General features: G+C 36.0%; 1 protein-coding gene across 1 annotated transcript in view; it reads right to left on the minus strand.

Moving 5' to 3' along the window:
* Window positions 1–3,047: 3,047 nt before the first annotated feature.
* LPIN2 (lipin 2) overlaps window positions 3,048–16,131 on the minus strand; it is a 41,088-nt gene continuing 28,004 nt past the window's right edge. Inside the window, exons 6-20 of the mRNA XM_054284691.1 lie at window positions 15,736–15,859; window positions 14,804–15,125; window positions 14,463–14,562; window positions 13,480–13,667; window positions 12,202–12,295; window positions 11,791–11,860; window positions 11,602–11,691; window positions 10,775–10,857; window positions 9,536–9,680; window positions 8,661–8,809; window positions 8,110–8,196; window positions 6,597–6,749; window positions 5,443–5,557; window positions 4,661–4,764; window positions 3,048–4,346 (exon numbers count right to left, since the gene is read on the minus strand). Coding sequence (XP_054140666.1) covers window positions 4,202–4,346; window positions 4,661–4,764; window positions 5,443–5,557; window positions 6,597–6,749; window positions 8,110–8,196; window positions 8,661–8,809; window positions 9,536–9,680; window positions 10,775–10,857; window positions 11,602–11,691; window positions 11,791–11,860; window positions 12,202–12,295; window positions 13,480–13,667; window positions 14,463–14,562; window positions 14,804–15,125; window positions 15,736–15,859 — 1,969 coding nt within the window. The 3' untranslated portion in view covers window positions 3,048–4,201. The remainder of the gene's footprint in view (window positions 4,347–4,660; window positions 4,765–5,442; window positions 5,558–6,596; window positions 6,750–8,109; window positions 8,197–8,660; window positions 8,810–9,535; window positions 9,681–10,774; window positions 10,858–11,601; window positions 11,692–11,790; window positions 11,861–12,201; window positions 12,296–13,479; window positions 13,668–14,462; window positions 14,563–14,803; window positions 15,126–15,735; window positions 15,860–16,131) is intronic.

The raw sequence follows: 16,131 nt of genomic DNA on the forward strand, positions 1-16,131 counted from the left end.
CTTGATGACAGCAATTTTTTATCAGCTGTATAAATACTCTGAAAAAAGTAAATCAAGCCTGAAAGAAAGCAAATATACTGTATCCTGAGAAGACCAACTTGAATTCTATGCTGAACATAAACACAATTTTAACAGTCCCATGTTTAGTCATTCAGCAGTACAATAAAGGAATTACCAAATACAAAGTAAAGAGGAATTTAACTTTAAGTCTGTTTTTATTGTGATAACATTGTTCTGAACACCAATAAACATTGCACTGAAGTGTGGGTTGCTGTACCCAAGACAGTCCAGTCTTAACAAAAACCACTGTATTGGTATGATCACAGATTTGACATTTTAAACACACTACCTTATTAGTGATTGGGTTGCTTAATAATCAAGTATTCCACATCTTCAAGATAAAAATGAAACAAATGACTGAAGAGAGTTTTCCCACCCTCAAAATAAACCAACATTTTAACTTTCATCTGGAAGTAATTAACACTGTAAAAAAGTCCCAAACAATTCCTTTCTATTTAGCAAACTTTAACTCTGGAACTTAAAATTTCTTCAGACAAAAGTGACACTTTAAAGGCATCTCAAATTCTATATCTGTGATGTTTCACAAGGAATTTGCATTACAGTAATTTAAACAACTCATCCATATGACAGCATTTTCTAGAAGACTTGCATGAAATATTAACATGAAATCTCATCTCTTTCACGTTTACCATAAACAGATTCAGAGTTTGCTTCAGAAGTCCCATAATGGAGTTGACACAAGTGTTAAAACTTTTCCAGTTGAAAAGAAAAAAAAAGGGTTTTGGAAGGCATATACCGATGACAGAAAGTTAAGAAGACATGAGCCAGGATTGCACATGCACTTGTACACTGTTGGGAATGAAAGCCCAATCTTCTGAAGTACAAACATGCTCGGTACAGTAAATAAATTAAAAAAATGAAATCCAGAAATGCATACCCTTTAAACTGCTGATCTTTAAATCATTATACAAACGGGTAATGTCCGAGTCACTAACAAGTTTTGAATTGCAATGTTCCTTATTTACTCCCAGACAGGTGTCATTGACTCAGCCTTTGAGGGCTTCCAACGCTAAGAGGATCTGCATCTTCAACAACACAGTCTTAACAACAGGGGTGTATGTGTGCCCACAGCCAGGCACACTTAGAAGTTCCTCTTTCACAGAAAGAATGATGTAGCTTGCGCTAATTTTACACCAATATAGCACAACTTGTTCTCAAACATTCGTTTCAGGCCACTTCTCTCCACTAAGGTAACAAAGGTCAAGCTAACACATAATTCTTATTTACCCCCTCCACGTTCATGTTGTGGCACAAGCCCACAGCTTGATAGCAACGAGATGTCTGCTCTAGAGTCAGTAAAGTGCCCAGCAGCCCCGAGAACACAGGTACACAACGACAGGCCCCATATTCTGTCCCTAAATGGGGTTAACAAACAATCTGAAAAGCTTCAAATACAAGCCAGAGTTAGAAAAACCAAACCCCCTGCCCTACTCGTATCAGAAAGACTCAGCAACATTTACATTTTATCAAAAAACAAATATCAAACTGTAGCTGTTACAGAGAAAAACCAATCTGTTGTTTTAATTAAGCAACCTTTTGGACACTCCTACAATGCAAAGTGACATGCTAGCAGAATGAGGAGCTCTCAACAAAACTCACACAACCCCCATGTTCATACCAGCTGAAAGCACATGTATTTGGAAATATACCTGATACTATTTTTTTCCACACTTCTCATTTACTCAAGACCCCACCTTGAAATCCACAGCTTATCTTTACAACAGTCTGAAAAGCTGAAGGGAATTGAAGGGGGAAAAAAAAGTGAAAAAAGACTATTAACCCAAAAAGACACAGCCAAACCATGATAACAATCTGTCCCATTTGGGAACTCATCATGGTTTCATGAAGTGCTTTTATTTTTAGAAAAGCTGTGTAATACCAGGGCTACCAAGAGTAGACTTAAGCATGGTAAAGCAAATTTTGACAGCCACAAAAGACTGTTTGAGGAAAGGCTGCTTCACTTCCTTTATGCAAAATAGAATCTTTAGATATAATATTTAATCTTGTAATTAAAATACTTTATTATGTTGGATTCTTATTTATTAATTCTAAAGTATTTAAGTGACTTAAAAGCTCAAATCACATTGATATTCAAAGCACTTGGTGATCATGAAAATTTTAGTTTCTAATGAAATCTATGGGATAAAAAGTAAGAAAAGGGGGAAAAAATACATGGAATGATGTTTGCAAGCTTCTGACATTGAAAAAAAAAATACAAGAAAAAAGTAGTAAAATATCCTTTGAGTTGAATCCTGTGATTCAACTCTCTATTAATGACGGAGTAGATTGGTGACCAAGAACCACAGAAGTTGTTCTCACAGTACAAAAATGAGGATGCCTTTCAATTCACTGACACGTATGACACACCATGACAAGTAAGTTTTTTTATACCACTCTCCTTCTCCTGCTGTGAAAGAGATTCCAAGTTGATTTTGCTTGCCTCCACTCATTATCCAGTGTTTTATAAATGCAGAAATACACAAGAATTTTATAATTGTGGGGGGGGGGGGAAGTAATTTCATTTATACAGTGATTTATAAATGCCCCCCCTGAGCAGTTCACCAATTGTCCAGAGTTAGCTGATGTTACATCAGAACTGAGGGTTAGGACAGCCTGACAATGGAGGAAAAAATACTCCTGGAGGGGTGTAAAATCCTCTAAATGTCTGCTTTTGCAGGTAGCAAAACCGAGTGATCTGGTGTTTAAATGACTGTAGTCCTTAAGCCCTCTGGGCTGGTGGAATGATATATTCTCACATAGTTTTGTCCAAAAGAAGTTAAATGCACTAATTCAACTTAAAAAGCAGCCACCTTTGCCTTCAAGTACTTTTGCAGAAAGTCAATTAGCTGCTTTTATAGCTGATAAACACCAGAATTGGAATGTAATTTGTTCACAGGCTCTGACTGGAACCTGAGGAATGACCAGCATGATGTTTGCAAATAACCCAAAACTTCTTAAAAAGAAAAAAAAAAAAGGAAAAAAAAAAAGGAAAAAAAAAAAGGAAAAAAAAGTTTTATTCTGCTCTGCAGCATTTAACCATTCTCACAGCTGGAACCTCACTACTGAGTTGCATTTTCTTCCAGCTACTGAAAACCTGCAATACAGAAGTCTGGAAAGACCTGCAGTAGGCAATTAAAAAATTAAATACATAATTATTTTTTAGTATTGCAATTCCCTGAATATAATCTATACATACACGTTTTACTGGCCTACACAGCATACACACACATACACATTATATCTGTGCTGAAAAAGGAAATAAAAAATGCCAGTTCCCCAACTCTTACAGAAACGTTCCAAGATTTTTCTTGATGAAAATTTAACATGACACAGCACAGCCTGAAAATAACAAAAGCCATACAAGTGTCTGAAGACAACTTTCATTTTTACAAGCTCATGAAGTAGTTTTAACATTGTGTGTAAAAAAAAAAAGTAATAAGCAGAGTTAGTTCGAGTGTGATTTGTACAAGCCCAGTCTTGTACATGTAACAAAAGGCATATTTACATTTAAAGAGGAATTTTATGTCTTCAGAATCTGCCAGGCTAGCAAGGTCTGTACATTTTCTGTATTCTAGCTGAGAAAGAGCACAGTGGTCTTAGGCTCTGGCTCCTTTCAAAAATGGCCTAAATGCCCACCTGAACATTAAACCACATTTTTCATTAATAGGTCTGACATTCTATTTGGCAGTTTCCATACACTTTTTGGCTTCATTTTAGAAAATATACTTAAGACAACATAAAAAGAATAATCTGTGTTTACAATAAGGTCTGTATTAATGAAAATGCAAAGTCATATTTTACCTCAGTATTTAGTTGCCCTGAAGCACTTGGGTACCATGACCATCAATGACAGGCCAATCTCAAGTGCCATAGAACAGGTATACAATAACAAACAATAAACAAACAAACACAAAAACCAACACACCCTCCCACAAAAAAAAAAAAGAAAGACAGTAGCTTTGCATTTTCTTTGTTTTAAACCAATGAAATTAAAATGATTTCTTTAGTAAGACTTACGGTACCAATATATAAATTAGCATCCTCATTAAGAAAGTTCTTCACATTAAACTGAAGTTGAGTAGCTTAGTATGAAATTCCATCTCCTGGTGAGAAGTACTTTTCAGGCCAGGTCATCCATGTTAAGGTCAGGAAGAGGCTCCCTCCAGTAGCAGAAAGAGCTGAATTCTGGGCACGGAAATGCAGAATTCTGTTCTTTATTAATCAATGGGAACACATATTCCACAAGCTCGCTTAGTCTGTAATACCTGTATTAAAGGAGAAGAAAGACCATTATTTAACAGTCTAGTTACTGTTCAGCTGTAGTCAAAAGCAGCTTTAGAAGTCCAGACCAGAAAATTCTAGTCAAATAAGGCCCCACTACCACAAAAGTGATTTTCAACTCTTATTTTTCCAATTTTCATTTTGAAAAGTTTCGTTCAAGTATCAAAAGCTCTAAGTTTCCAGCAAATAAGATTTTCCACATTTCACATGTAAAAGGAGATCACAGTCATAAATGCAATTATTTTAAAATCCCATTTCTAAACACTTTGTTCAGTTGAAATAACAAAAATGGTCTTACGAAGACTTGTTTCCCTTAGTCTGTTCTTGGATCAGTTCACCCTTTGGATTCACAGTAAATATCCTGCAGTCTGGAACTCCCACTTGCATGTAGGCATATACATCCTGCAAAAGCACCAATACAAGTACATGCTTCAACATTTTCTTATTGAATGTGGTAACAAGCAATTTATCAATGGAGTGAGAAAAGCTGATCCAAAAAGGCTACAGTAAAACTGCCCCTTAAAAAAGGCCCTTGAACAACAGTAAAAAAACCCAACCCCCAAAACATGCACACACTATAAAAAAGTATTTCCCCTGCCCCCAAACACTTAATTCTTGTGCCCAAGCCTAGGACCACAAACATGCACAAAGTCTACACCACACCACTCCCTGTGACAATATTCTTCTTACAATACCCCTCTCTCACTTAATTACAGAAGCACTGAACTGCAGAGAAAATAGAGGAACCATACAACCAGAAAAGGGATTCAAGACTGTAAAGCACTGAATTAATGCTCTTAGGTCACAAAGCAGTCAAAAATACTTTAAAAGTATTCAGAAAGGTGGCACATAATTATTAAAGTGAGAATCCTAATGCATCTTTGTAACCTTTCACATATAAGCAGTTGTAGCAACTTTTACTTAAGGTATCTGCATGTGGCTTTTCCCCACCAAACCCATAAAAAAGCAGCAGTGTGCCATTTCCATATTCAAATTTTCATAAACACAAAAAGAAAAGCCTGTTTGTTTTGCTTCTCAAGTACATGCATTTTAACCATTCAGTTAGAAAGGGGCACTTACATTGGGCCTGTTTCCAAAAGCAGCATAGAAAGGCTGTTTGCTGGGAGCAAACAAATTCTTGATATCATTCAAACATTCAATTTTGAACTTTTCAGGCTTCTTTTCTATGACTTCCCTAAAATAAAATTTCAACAGTCAAACTCTAAATCATGATTTGATAAAAGGTATCCTCCTTTCCCCATTTATCTGGTATTTATATTCTCATTGCTTCCTGTTGCTAGCACTGGTAGTTATAGAGACAGTGCTAAGTAGCTCTCCAAGAACAATACAAGAAACAATCACACATTCCCTCTTTTCCAACACCTACAGTAAAAAAACCAGATGAATACTGTGCATAGGCTAAGTATGAATGGAAATGGAATTCCCAGCTGTGAATGCAGCTTTTCTGTAGCTTACTATCTGAATCAGAAGATCTAATCAACTGCACATAAATATACTTGTTACAACTCCTATCTCTGACAGAAGTGCGTAAAACCCATTACATTAATGGAGGTTATTGTCATTGCTAGCCATGACAAAATAAAAAAAAAAATAAACAAAAAAGCCCAACAAAACTTAAATAGACAAAATCCCCTCCACAAACAACCAACCCCAAATACCTGTCCCTTATTAGCTCCTCCCATCAAGAATAGGCAGACTATGGCTGGTCCAAAAGATCAACTTGGTTGAACCATACCTAAATTCCATACTTTTTTTAAGCAGCAGTATATGGAGCAATCCCAAAACCACAAGATCATTTCACATTACAGCCTATATTCCCCAGATTTTTTTTTCTTTTCTTTCTATCCTGTGTAGTAACAATGCACTGCAAACCTTGAGGATATACTTGAAAAAGACAAAAATGTACTGATATAAACAGAACCTAAGAGCCATCAGTCATGGACTAGATGAATAAAGAGAAGGAAAAATGAGTTCTTCTTGGACTGGTATGTTGTGTTTTGAAGCCATTTCTAACATGCCCACAGGAACAGAAGTATACATGTGAAATTCAGACAAAACAGAGTTTTTAAATGATCACTAGAGGGACATCAAGTCTCAGTAGCAAATATAGTCCAGAGTGGAACATTTTGTTACAGCTGTAATGCCAAATACTTTTAATCTCCTCTTTCTGAGAAACGGGGAGGGAACTGATACAGGAAATCCCACGTGCTTACCTATGAAAGGCAGAAAACAAACTGCTGGGGGACAGCATGAGAGGGCCCCTGGGGAGAATTGTTCCTTTGTCATTCACCCAGTGCAGGTATCCTCTGGTGATATCTGCCATCCCAATGGCACGGGCAGAACAGTACAGGAACTTGTAGCCATTTCTAGAAAATAAATTACCAGCTTAGTTCATATTCCTGCTAAAGTTTCTTTGCAAAGGGAAGTATACAATTATAGCAATGTCCAGAGGCACCAGTTTAGGTACTGAATTGCTGCAGAGCTCTGCACACACACAAGGAAAAGACTTTTCTATTGTTAAAAGAATCTGCAAGGCATGTAGTAGTTTAAATACACAACTTAATCAAAACTGAGAAACAGGAAGTGCAAACATAATAGGGATGGTAAAAGTCAGAAGACACAATTAGGTAGACTAGACAGTGTTTAAATAAGTGCCACACTGGTTTTATTCAGCTTCTTTCAGCCCAGCTGTAGGATGACAGCAATTATTTAAATTATCTGCATCACAAAATAATGGGTGCCAGATCTCCTGTCTTTTTCACGTTGTTGGCAGAATTTGCAGTGCAGAGTGAACGATGGATAACAACAAGCATTCATTAAGCCCCTAAATTCTTCCTGCAGACTTTGTATGTTCCTCTGTTCATCTGTTACACAGATTTGTATACAGTTACTGCATGCACAAAAGGCTTGAGTGTTTATGTGCATTTTCAAAGACTTGATTCAATTTGGCAAATAATTCCAGAACTGCTCTTCTGTTATGCACTGAATAAACAAAAACACCCACCAAAGCCACCCAAACAAAACCCAACAAAACAGTAACATTCATGTTACCTCCCATGAAGCACAAGGGGCCACATGAAGGCCAACAATACATCCTAAGACCCCAAATATTTTTGTGAAAAAAGACTACTAAAAAACAAAGACAAAAAGTTGATTATTTTAATTTAATTCTGAAGTTTCTAACAGTTGGTCATCCTCAGTTAGCAAGTTTTATTTCTGGCATCACTGTATTTGAAATAAGTTGTTCCACAACATAAAATCTAACCTAAGGAGCATTCACCTGACTTTGGAAGCAAACTCATCACACCAGAAAACACTAATGCATTGGAAGGACACTATTTAGTTTAAAATTTATGCCATATGATATTTCTGAAAGGCTTAGTGACCAACCTGAGTCAGTGGAAAACAGACATGCATGCTTGAGAAATTATTTCTATTATGGTTCTCTTTAAGTCATGAAAATATTACACACAGTTTTTAAAAGCTACAATGCAGAAAAAAAATGTCTGAGAAGGGAGCTAGTAATAGTGGTGGCTTGCATTCCTGTAAAAGTATAGATCTGTGGAAAGAGCTTAGTTTCATTTGTGTATGACACAAGTTGCTCACTCCAGCATTTTGACCAGTTAATTTTAATAAACTGAGTAATTTTTAACAACTATCCAATTACTTATACATTAATTCCCATATTCCAGAAAATCCTACTTGTTTCATAGATTGCATACTCACTCGTTTATGGAATGATAGAGTTTTGCAATGCCTTGATGAGTCCAGTCCTTGCCAAACTGAGGGAGGATATGCCCCAAAGCATCAGACCTAAAAGGAGAATCAAAGTTACATGACACGTGGTGTATGAGTTTTGTTATGGACAACCACTAATGAACATACAATTTAGAAAGAATATTTACAGAAATATTTCTGAAGGTCCTAACTATTTAAAAAGAGAATTAATAAACAGTCCAGACAGAGCAATTAGTGGGGTCATACAATACAAGTCAGTTTCCAAGTTACCCTGTGGATGAAGAAGTAGTTGAATAGAGGCAACAATCACACGGTAAACGTTATCATCTTGGCATTAGTCTTTTAAAATATATTTTCTAGTCTACTTCAAAGGCAAGTACTAATTAAAATAAAAAGCAATGTTATTAAGAAACATCCTTTAATAGCTGTCTTAAATAAAGCTTCTTTACCTTGTTTTGAAAAGCAGGATAGGATCAATAAAGCAAGATTTAAAAAAAAACAAAAACAAACAAACAAAGAAAATCCCCTAAGATACTTACTTGGTGATTGTTCCATCAATGTCTGATATGATGATTTTATCATTCCAGTTCCAGAGGTATATTGTCCCTGCACAACGGCAAGTCCCTTGGTACTGGGTCGTAATACTAAATACAACATCATTAGGGCCATCTCTGAGCTTCAACTTTGCCTGTAGAACAAAAGTAAATGAAAATATAAGTTGCCCGACCTTTAGAATTTTTATGATTTTGGAATCATAAATGAGCTGCACAAAATGGCTCATACAGTCTTCCTTGTCTATCTTGATTAACTCATCAGAAAGTGAACCATGGTTTAACACAGGCACAGTTCTGCTGTCCAAGTCTGTTGCAGCCTGGTTACATGTGTATGCCCACAGTTCTTGTACTGCCTACAGCAGCAGGTATTTCATGCTCTGCCACTTTAATTCCTGCACTACAGCAGACTTGCAGCACTGTCAAACTGAACTCCCAGTTTGCCATGAGACATAACAGTATTTTTTACTTAGTAGATGCTTTCCTCAAAATCCTTCTCTGATGAAAATCATACATTTAGGCAGTAGCAGAACTAAGTTTTAAGTTAAGTTAGACCACAGTGAATAAACTGCACACCAATTTAAATGTATGTTATTACACAGATGTGCAGATCCCAGGATATCCAAACTGCAGAAGCAAACAATGCCACTTTTCTGGCAACATCTTAAGTTTGATTATAGAACTTCATAAGAAATTACTATTTTTATAATCCAAACAGATTCTTAAAAAAAACAACAGAAAAAATATCAGAAATTCCCTGCAGCTGCCTACCCTTGCACAGGAATACATGTTAAATTTCTTTTTAAAGAAATTTTTTTAAGGATTTTGAATCATCCTATGCACAAGACAGGCATGCCACTTACTATCTGGTCTGAAGACAGTCTAAGTGACTTCTTATAAGATGGAACGTTCCCATGGGGTGGATGTTCTGCTGGGGCAGAATCCATTTTCAGGGATTCCTTCAACTCCTGGGATGCTTCATCACTAGAAGAATCATCCTCTGGAGGCCTAACATGACATCAACCAGAATAAATGTAAGCTACATAAAATCCTTCTTTAACAGAGTAAGATGCTTATGCCAGAGTAATTTCTGCTGAGGATTTGCTGCACAAACTAAGGAAGTCTAAGGTCTAATGAATGCCCAGATAAAGCCAGTACATGCCAGTAAGCAAGTAAGACTTGGAATGCCAGTACTGATGGAGCTCTAAACATGACTATTCCAGCTGGCTCCACACACAATGGGTTTAGTAGAGAGACAGTGTCAGGTGGTCACTAAATACTGTGTTGATGAGTTAGGCAAACTGCAGATGAAAAGGGACACTGAACGGGTAGCAGGGCTTCATTTTTAAAAAAAGCTGCCTCAGTTACTATGGCATTTAAACTGTGGGTGTTAGTGGAGCAGCTCACCTTTAAGGTTATTCACAGACTTATTTTCCTGCTCATTAGAGATTTCAGGATTAAAAGCAGCATTTAGTTTCTCTGAAGTATTAAATCACAATATATTTAGTTCTTTAAACTTTTAAGAAACCAACATTTACAAGTACCTTTGCAAAATCATGCAAGAATATGCATATGCATAATAAATACCCTAGAATGGGAGAGTTTTGTGCTTTTAAGCAATCATAGCTGTCTACCACAACTTGGGCAACATGTGAACTGTGATGAATACTATTTTATTGTTTCAATTATTTAACGTTACAAAAAATTCCACATGGTTCAAATTATTAATACAATATTAGGCCTTCACAAAAGAAAAAAAAGTATTACAAAGTGTATCAGAAACAATATAACTGTATTTACAGAGCGGTGGCCTATTGACAAAGGTACCATGTATGTAGTTGTTCTGTCACTTCTGTTATGATTTAAGAAATAAACACAACAGCATTTAGGAATTAATTGTAGTGTATTTCTAGTTCCTACAATGTTTGCTGTCACATTATTTTGCTGAGTTGTTTGCTATACACATCTGGTTCCTCTTCAGTAGCTTACATGTTTTTTCCCACAGTACATTACTACTGAATTCTTCACTCAAAAAAAGAAAAAAAAAAAAAGGAAAAAAGACACTATTCAGTCCACAGATAAGTCTTCAGACAGGAACACACCTACTATTAACTTGCTCTTTTATAGTTGCTGGCAGTTCATTTGCTCTTTGCGTCTCAGTTTTCCCCTCTTTTGCCTCTGGTATCTAAAGCAACATGATAATAAAGAATATATTGACATTTTAGGCATTTTAAACAAATCCAAGTTAAAAACAGCTACCAAATTAGTACATAAACTATATTAAGTCTCAGAATCACCATTCTACATAATAATTTCTAAAAGTTATTTTAAAAAAGGATGCTTATGAAGAAATCCTCTATTAAAGCTTTTTTTTATTTCAGGAAACAAAACTCTGTGTGCCAGAAATCGGGAACTGCTAGTTTAACATGATGAATTTAGCATTAAAAGGAGCTGTCAGCCTTTGAGCTTATAAATCATTTTTTTTTTTGTGGGGAAGTAAGTTGAGGGCCCATACTCAAAGTTTCAAAATTTAATTTAATTTAATTAGCTTAATTTAATCTAAAATGGGGCATCTCAGTTTAAGTACTATGCAGTGCAGCACCTACTTACTTATTTGTGTGTACATTCCTAAAACATACTGCAGTGACTGAAGAGTAGCTCTGATAACTGCTTATGGCTTAGAAGAAAGAATTTTAAGAATAATGCACAACAGGCAGATACAATAAATTTTGTTGATGCAACTAAAGCACCAAGCAATGAAGCAGTATTTGAGGCTAAATAAACAGATGCAGCTACAGCTGCTGCTGGATGAGCTGGCTATCAGTGACACTGAGCTATATGAGCAATGTTTTGAGGTACTTCTGACAAAAAACTATTTTTTTATCTTTTAACATCTAACAGAAAAAAAATCCCAATAGGTCTCAGCCACCTGCTTAGTCATGCTTTCTTTCTTGCGCCAGAACCACCACCTTCCAGACTTCTTTGGCATCTTTTCTTTGACCCAAGACTCAACAGTAGCCTGAAAAATTAGACATGTTTTTAATTAGTACAGAAAAAGAGATAATCAGGTGTTACTACATACAAAATTTTCAAAGAAAGTATGCATTTATCTATTTACCTTAGGTAAACTCTTCTGAAACACCTGCAAACTCAGAATCATCGGAGCAGCCAATGCCCAGTTATAATACCTGTTTTAAAACATGTTATTGGTAAGATATTACAAAATCTACAGATCAATAAATATCAGCATGAAAAGCTTGCCTTTGTATTCATGAAAACATGTATTTGCTACCAATCACTAACACTAATATTTTCTGCAAGCAGAGTAATTTTAATATATGCAATTCAAGACCAGTGGCAATTACAGGAAAAAAAAATCTCACTTAAGCTAAAGCTAAATTTAATGCAAATTTTTGGCTCAAACAGATTCAAACACAAACTGCAATGGAAGCTGAGAAACATGCTCACTTCAGAGACAGATCTGAAATGGGATTTTCTATGACCTAATTACAAGACACTGAGAATTTACCTGTTATAAATCCGTATTACCAAATTAGGATTGTCTATGAGTCCAGGATTTTCAGCAAATTCATGATAAGTAATAATATGTTCCATGAATTTTTCTGCAATAGAAAGAGATTTTAATTAGAAAGTAATAACATAAAATCCCAAGACATCTGATTAGTTTACACCTAGGAAAACCCCTTCTGTCATTTCAGAGTGCTGATCCTGCAGCATCACTAAAGATGTGCTAATTGAGGCCTACCTGTCAAGGCCTACCTGTGACTGCCTCCTCCCTACAGAAGAAGCCTTGAATCACTTCAACAGTCACAGTAAAGAGCATTAAGAAATAAGAAGAGGAAGGATAAGGAGGAACTAATTCTGTTCAAAGGAAAAAGAAAGCCATGCTTGTCCAGGCAAATTTTCTTCCAAAATTATGACTGCAGGTAAGGGGTTTACATACTACACTAGATGAAAGGGGGAAGGGTGATGCCAGCTTTTCAGGTTTGGAAAACTACTACTATCACTCAGTAGCCTTCTCACAACTAGTTTCTATATGTGTTTGCAGAAATCCATGATTCAGCGTAAGATCCCTGCAACCAAGACATCCTTCTTTCCAATCAAATCCAGTATTGCTACCATGTTACCACAAGAACAGTCCTGAGTCTTTATTAATAAGCACCTAAATGTCACTTCAAGTATTAGGGACTGGATGACCATTTAAAAAAGTAATGTTAAAACACTGCAGTATATGTCCATAAAGATTTCATGCTCCTAAAAGCTCCTTCAAAAATATATAAACTCCAACAGTAAATAGACTAAAGTATTAAAAAAATCAGCTAGTAAAAATGTAGAGGTTAACAATCAATTAGGATAGAAGTAGATCAGAAAATATGGTCCAACACAAAGGGGTTTTTTATCACTTGAAAAAAACCTGAAAAATAAGAAAAATTGTCAGGTAATTGGAAAGAAGATGAATTGTTAAGATTTACATAGGACTAAGCAAGGACTGCCAACCAGAAACCAATGTAGTTGGTCAGATAAATAATATATAGTACAAAAAAGGAGACAGAAAGCTTCTCAAGATATCAAGTGTCCTTTATTAATATGAGATTCAATTCCGCTATATCTGCTTGGCAAATGCTTGAGAATTTTAGAAAAATTAAAGACTTTCTATCCCCTTTTCTCCATGTGAGCATAGCTAATAAGCCAAAGTTTTGTAAGGAGGAAATCTGAGCATTCAAGCCACTTCATTTGTTTAGCTGCCTGATCTCTATTCCTCTTTATGCTTTAGTCTTTCACGTACCTTTAGAAATCTCTCCATTTTCATTGAGACCTCCACAAAGTGAAAGTGTAACATCAGGCAAGTCCATAGCAGAATCAGACATGCACTCTGTACCACTATCAGCAGCAGCACTTCCCACTGACTGCGGTGACTGGGAACCAGAAAGGGTATCTGACTCTGCCCACTGCCTGAAGCCAGGATCAGAATCACTAAAGGAAAGTCAAAAGTATTTTACTTGCAAAAAAATGTACATCTTAGGTTACAGAACACACTATATGATTACCCCCCCAAAAAATCTTGCCTTTGAATTTTTTACATCATTTCACAATATAAATTTAAAAAAACCTAAGAAGAAACCCAGAAACACACACCCACACCAATCCTTCATAATATTGGCAGACTGTTTCCAGTTCTCCTAACATCCATCCTCAATTTGGCAATAATTGCATTTCTTGCCTAAATTGGATCTAAATGAGAAAAACATTCTCTGTACTCTACTTCTGCAGAATAATACTGTGCTCCTCAATCTTTACCACAAAGTTGTAAAGTAAGAAAAAGGAAAAAAGAGCACTGCTTTTAGTGTTTTTAGAATGCTGTCTGTTGCAGAATGTACAACAGAAAAGAAAAATTACCTTTAAAAAAAAATATCACATTGTCATTTAAGGTTGGAGTCACTAGTTTGATCCACTGAAAAGTTTACAATATGGCTGAACAAGAGCACTGGTACAAAAGCAGTTTAAATGTACTCCCCTCTTATGTCTGCAGAGCAAACAGGTTCCACAAAGAGGAAAACTCTAAGTAGTCACCTCCCATGTGATCTTTCAATGTGTTTCTTGTCAAATTAGAATTTTCACAATGAGGTAAGTACTCAATACTTCACAAAAGCCTAAAAACCTGAAGTCCAATTCTTTTTATCAGAACTGGCACATAAATAATATATGTAATGATGTGAGTCATGCAACTACAGAATTACCCAGATTTACAGCATTTTACTTCAAAATTACCTTTTAGGAAAATAGAGCGCTGCAACTTCAGGTTCCAAAGCCTTTAGGTCATCCAAGTAAATATCATCAGGGCCTTGGTGATGACTTCGCTTGTGCACGCCTGTTAATTTTAACAATTAAGATTACTAAGATGAAGTTACCCAGACATGTTAAATACAAATATAATCATGGAAGTTTCACACTTATTTGTATGATTTTTAAGTTCCACAGTTTCATTATAATTTTAATCACATAAAATTTTAAATAGAAAAAACTGAAAAGGCACATTTATACTTTTTCCACTATGACCTCAAGTGTGGTAGATCACACTGAGGGAAAGAATCAAGAGCTATATTCCATACCTTTCTTTTTTGAAGGAGAGTCAGTTTTTGCTGTTGGTTTTGTTTCTGGTAAAGGATCCATCAATATTCTGGACTGATGATCACCATCCATTGGCAATGGAAGTTGAGGTTCTATGATTGCAGAAGCAAGAGAGTCTTTAACATCCATCTGCTTTAGGAGCGGATGAGTTCTTGGCTCAGGTTTCAGTACTGTACAGACAGAATCTTTCACATCATCGTCATCTTCAACTTCATCAGAGCTGAGGATAACCCTAAAATGAGTCTTCTCTGATGGAGTAATGGTAGCTGTTCTGCAATGTTCCAGTTTTTCCTTCTTGCTTATCTGAAAAACACAAGTCTAGTCAATCCTTTCACTCCACCTGTTTGTGTTATTCCATTCTAAACATTAAATTTGTACTCATGGTACAAGTTCTCGTCACACAGGGAAACCAGAAAATAACTTAAACAAGTATTGTAGCAACATAAAACATGTTTCACCATATTAGCAAATTTCCCTGCAAAAGAATTTTCATAGGAGCTTATTTACAAGTTCAGTAAAGAAACTGGCATAGAGAAAGCACTGACTTGATCAAACCACAGCAAGGAGAAAGTTTAAGTGTGGATTTACCAGGGCCTTTTTAGATACCAAATTTATTCTTGTCAAGGCTACAGTTCCTCCAGAATGAAATAGAACTTACTCTACAATAAAGAAAATTAACTTCTTAAATTGTTTCCTTCAGGTTCTGACTAAAAATTTCACTGTTAGGTTTTCTGGGATTACTTTGTTGAGCAACTTTTGAACTCAACAGAGCTAACTCTCTGCCTGCCACAAGGGGCTGCTACTTCCCCAATTCAGCTGTATCTGAACAACAGCAGATTTCCAATCCTCTCCTAGGAAAGTCTTAAATATGCCAAAAGTCAGTTACAAAGTTAGAGACAATAAAGACATTTACCTTGGTTGACTCCGGGAATCCTCCCCATGTCCATTCCATGTGAGATTCAGATCTGAGCAAGCTCTCAGCAGGCTTAACTTCTAGTTCTGAATCACTTTTAGGGCAGACTTGCTCAGAGAAAGGGCTACCAAATCAATAAGAGTGGGAAAAAAAAAAAAAAAAGAAAAAAGAAAGCCAGTGTTTAAAATGCATTAATGCCATTTGTTGTCCAGCTACTGTTGGTAGAGTTTTCAACAGCTTAACAGAGCTTCAATTATTTGGCAACATGGCAAGAAGCCCAGCAGGGTTTTCAAACGGTGAGAAATTAGGTTAAAACCAAAATCACATTAAAGACATTAAAGGACTTACATAGTGATCACACAATACAGATTCCTCCACTGCATCTGCAGTGCAGAA

Source organism: Melozone crissalis, unplaced genomic scaffold (assembly GCF_028551555.1).
Source record: "Melozone crissalis strain CALT ecotype California unplaced genomic scaffold, PUWL_Pcris_2 ptg000042l_1, whole genome shotgun sequence".
Lineage (NCBI taxonomy): Eukaryota > Metazoa > Chordata > Aves > Passeriformes > Passerellidae > Melozone > Melozone crissalis.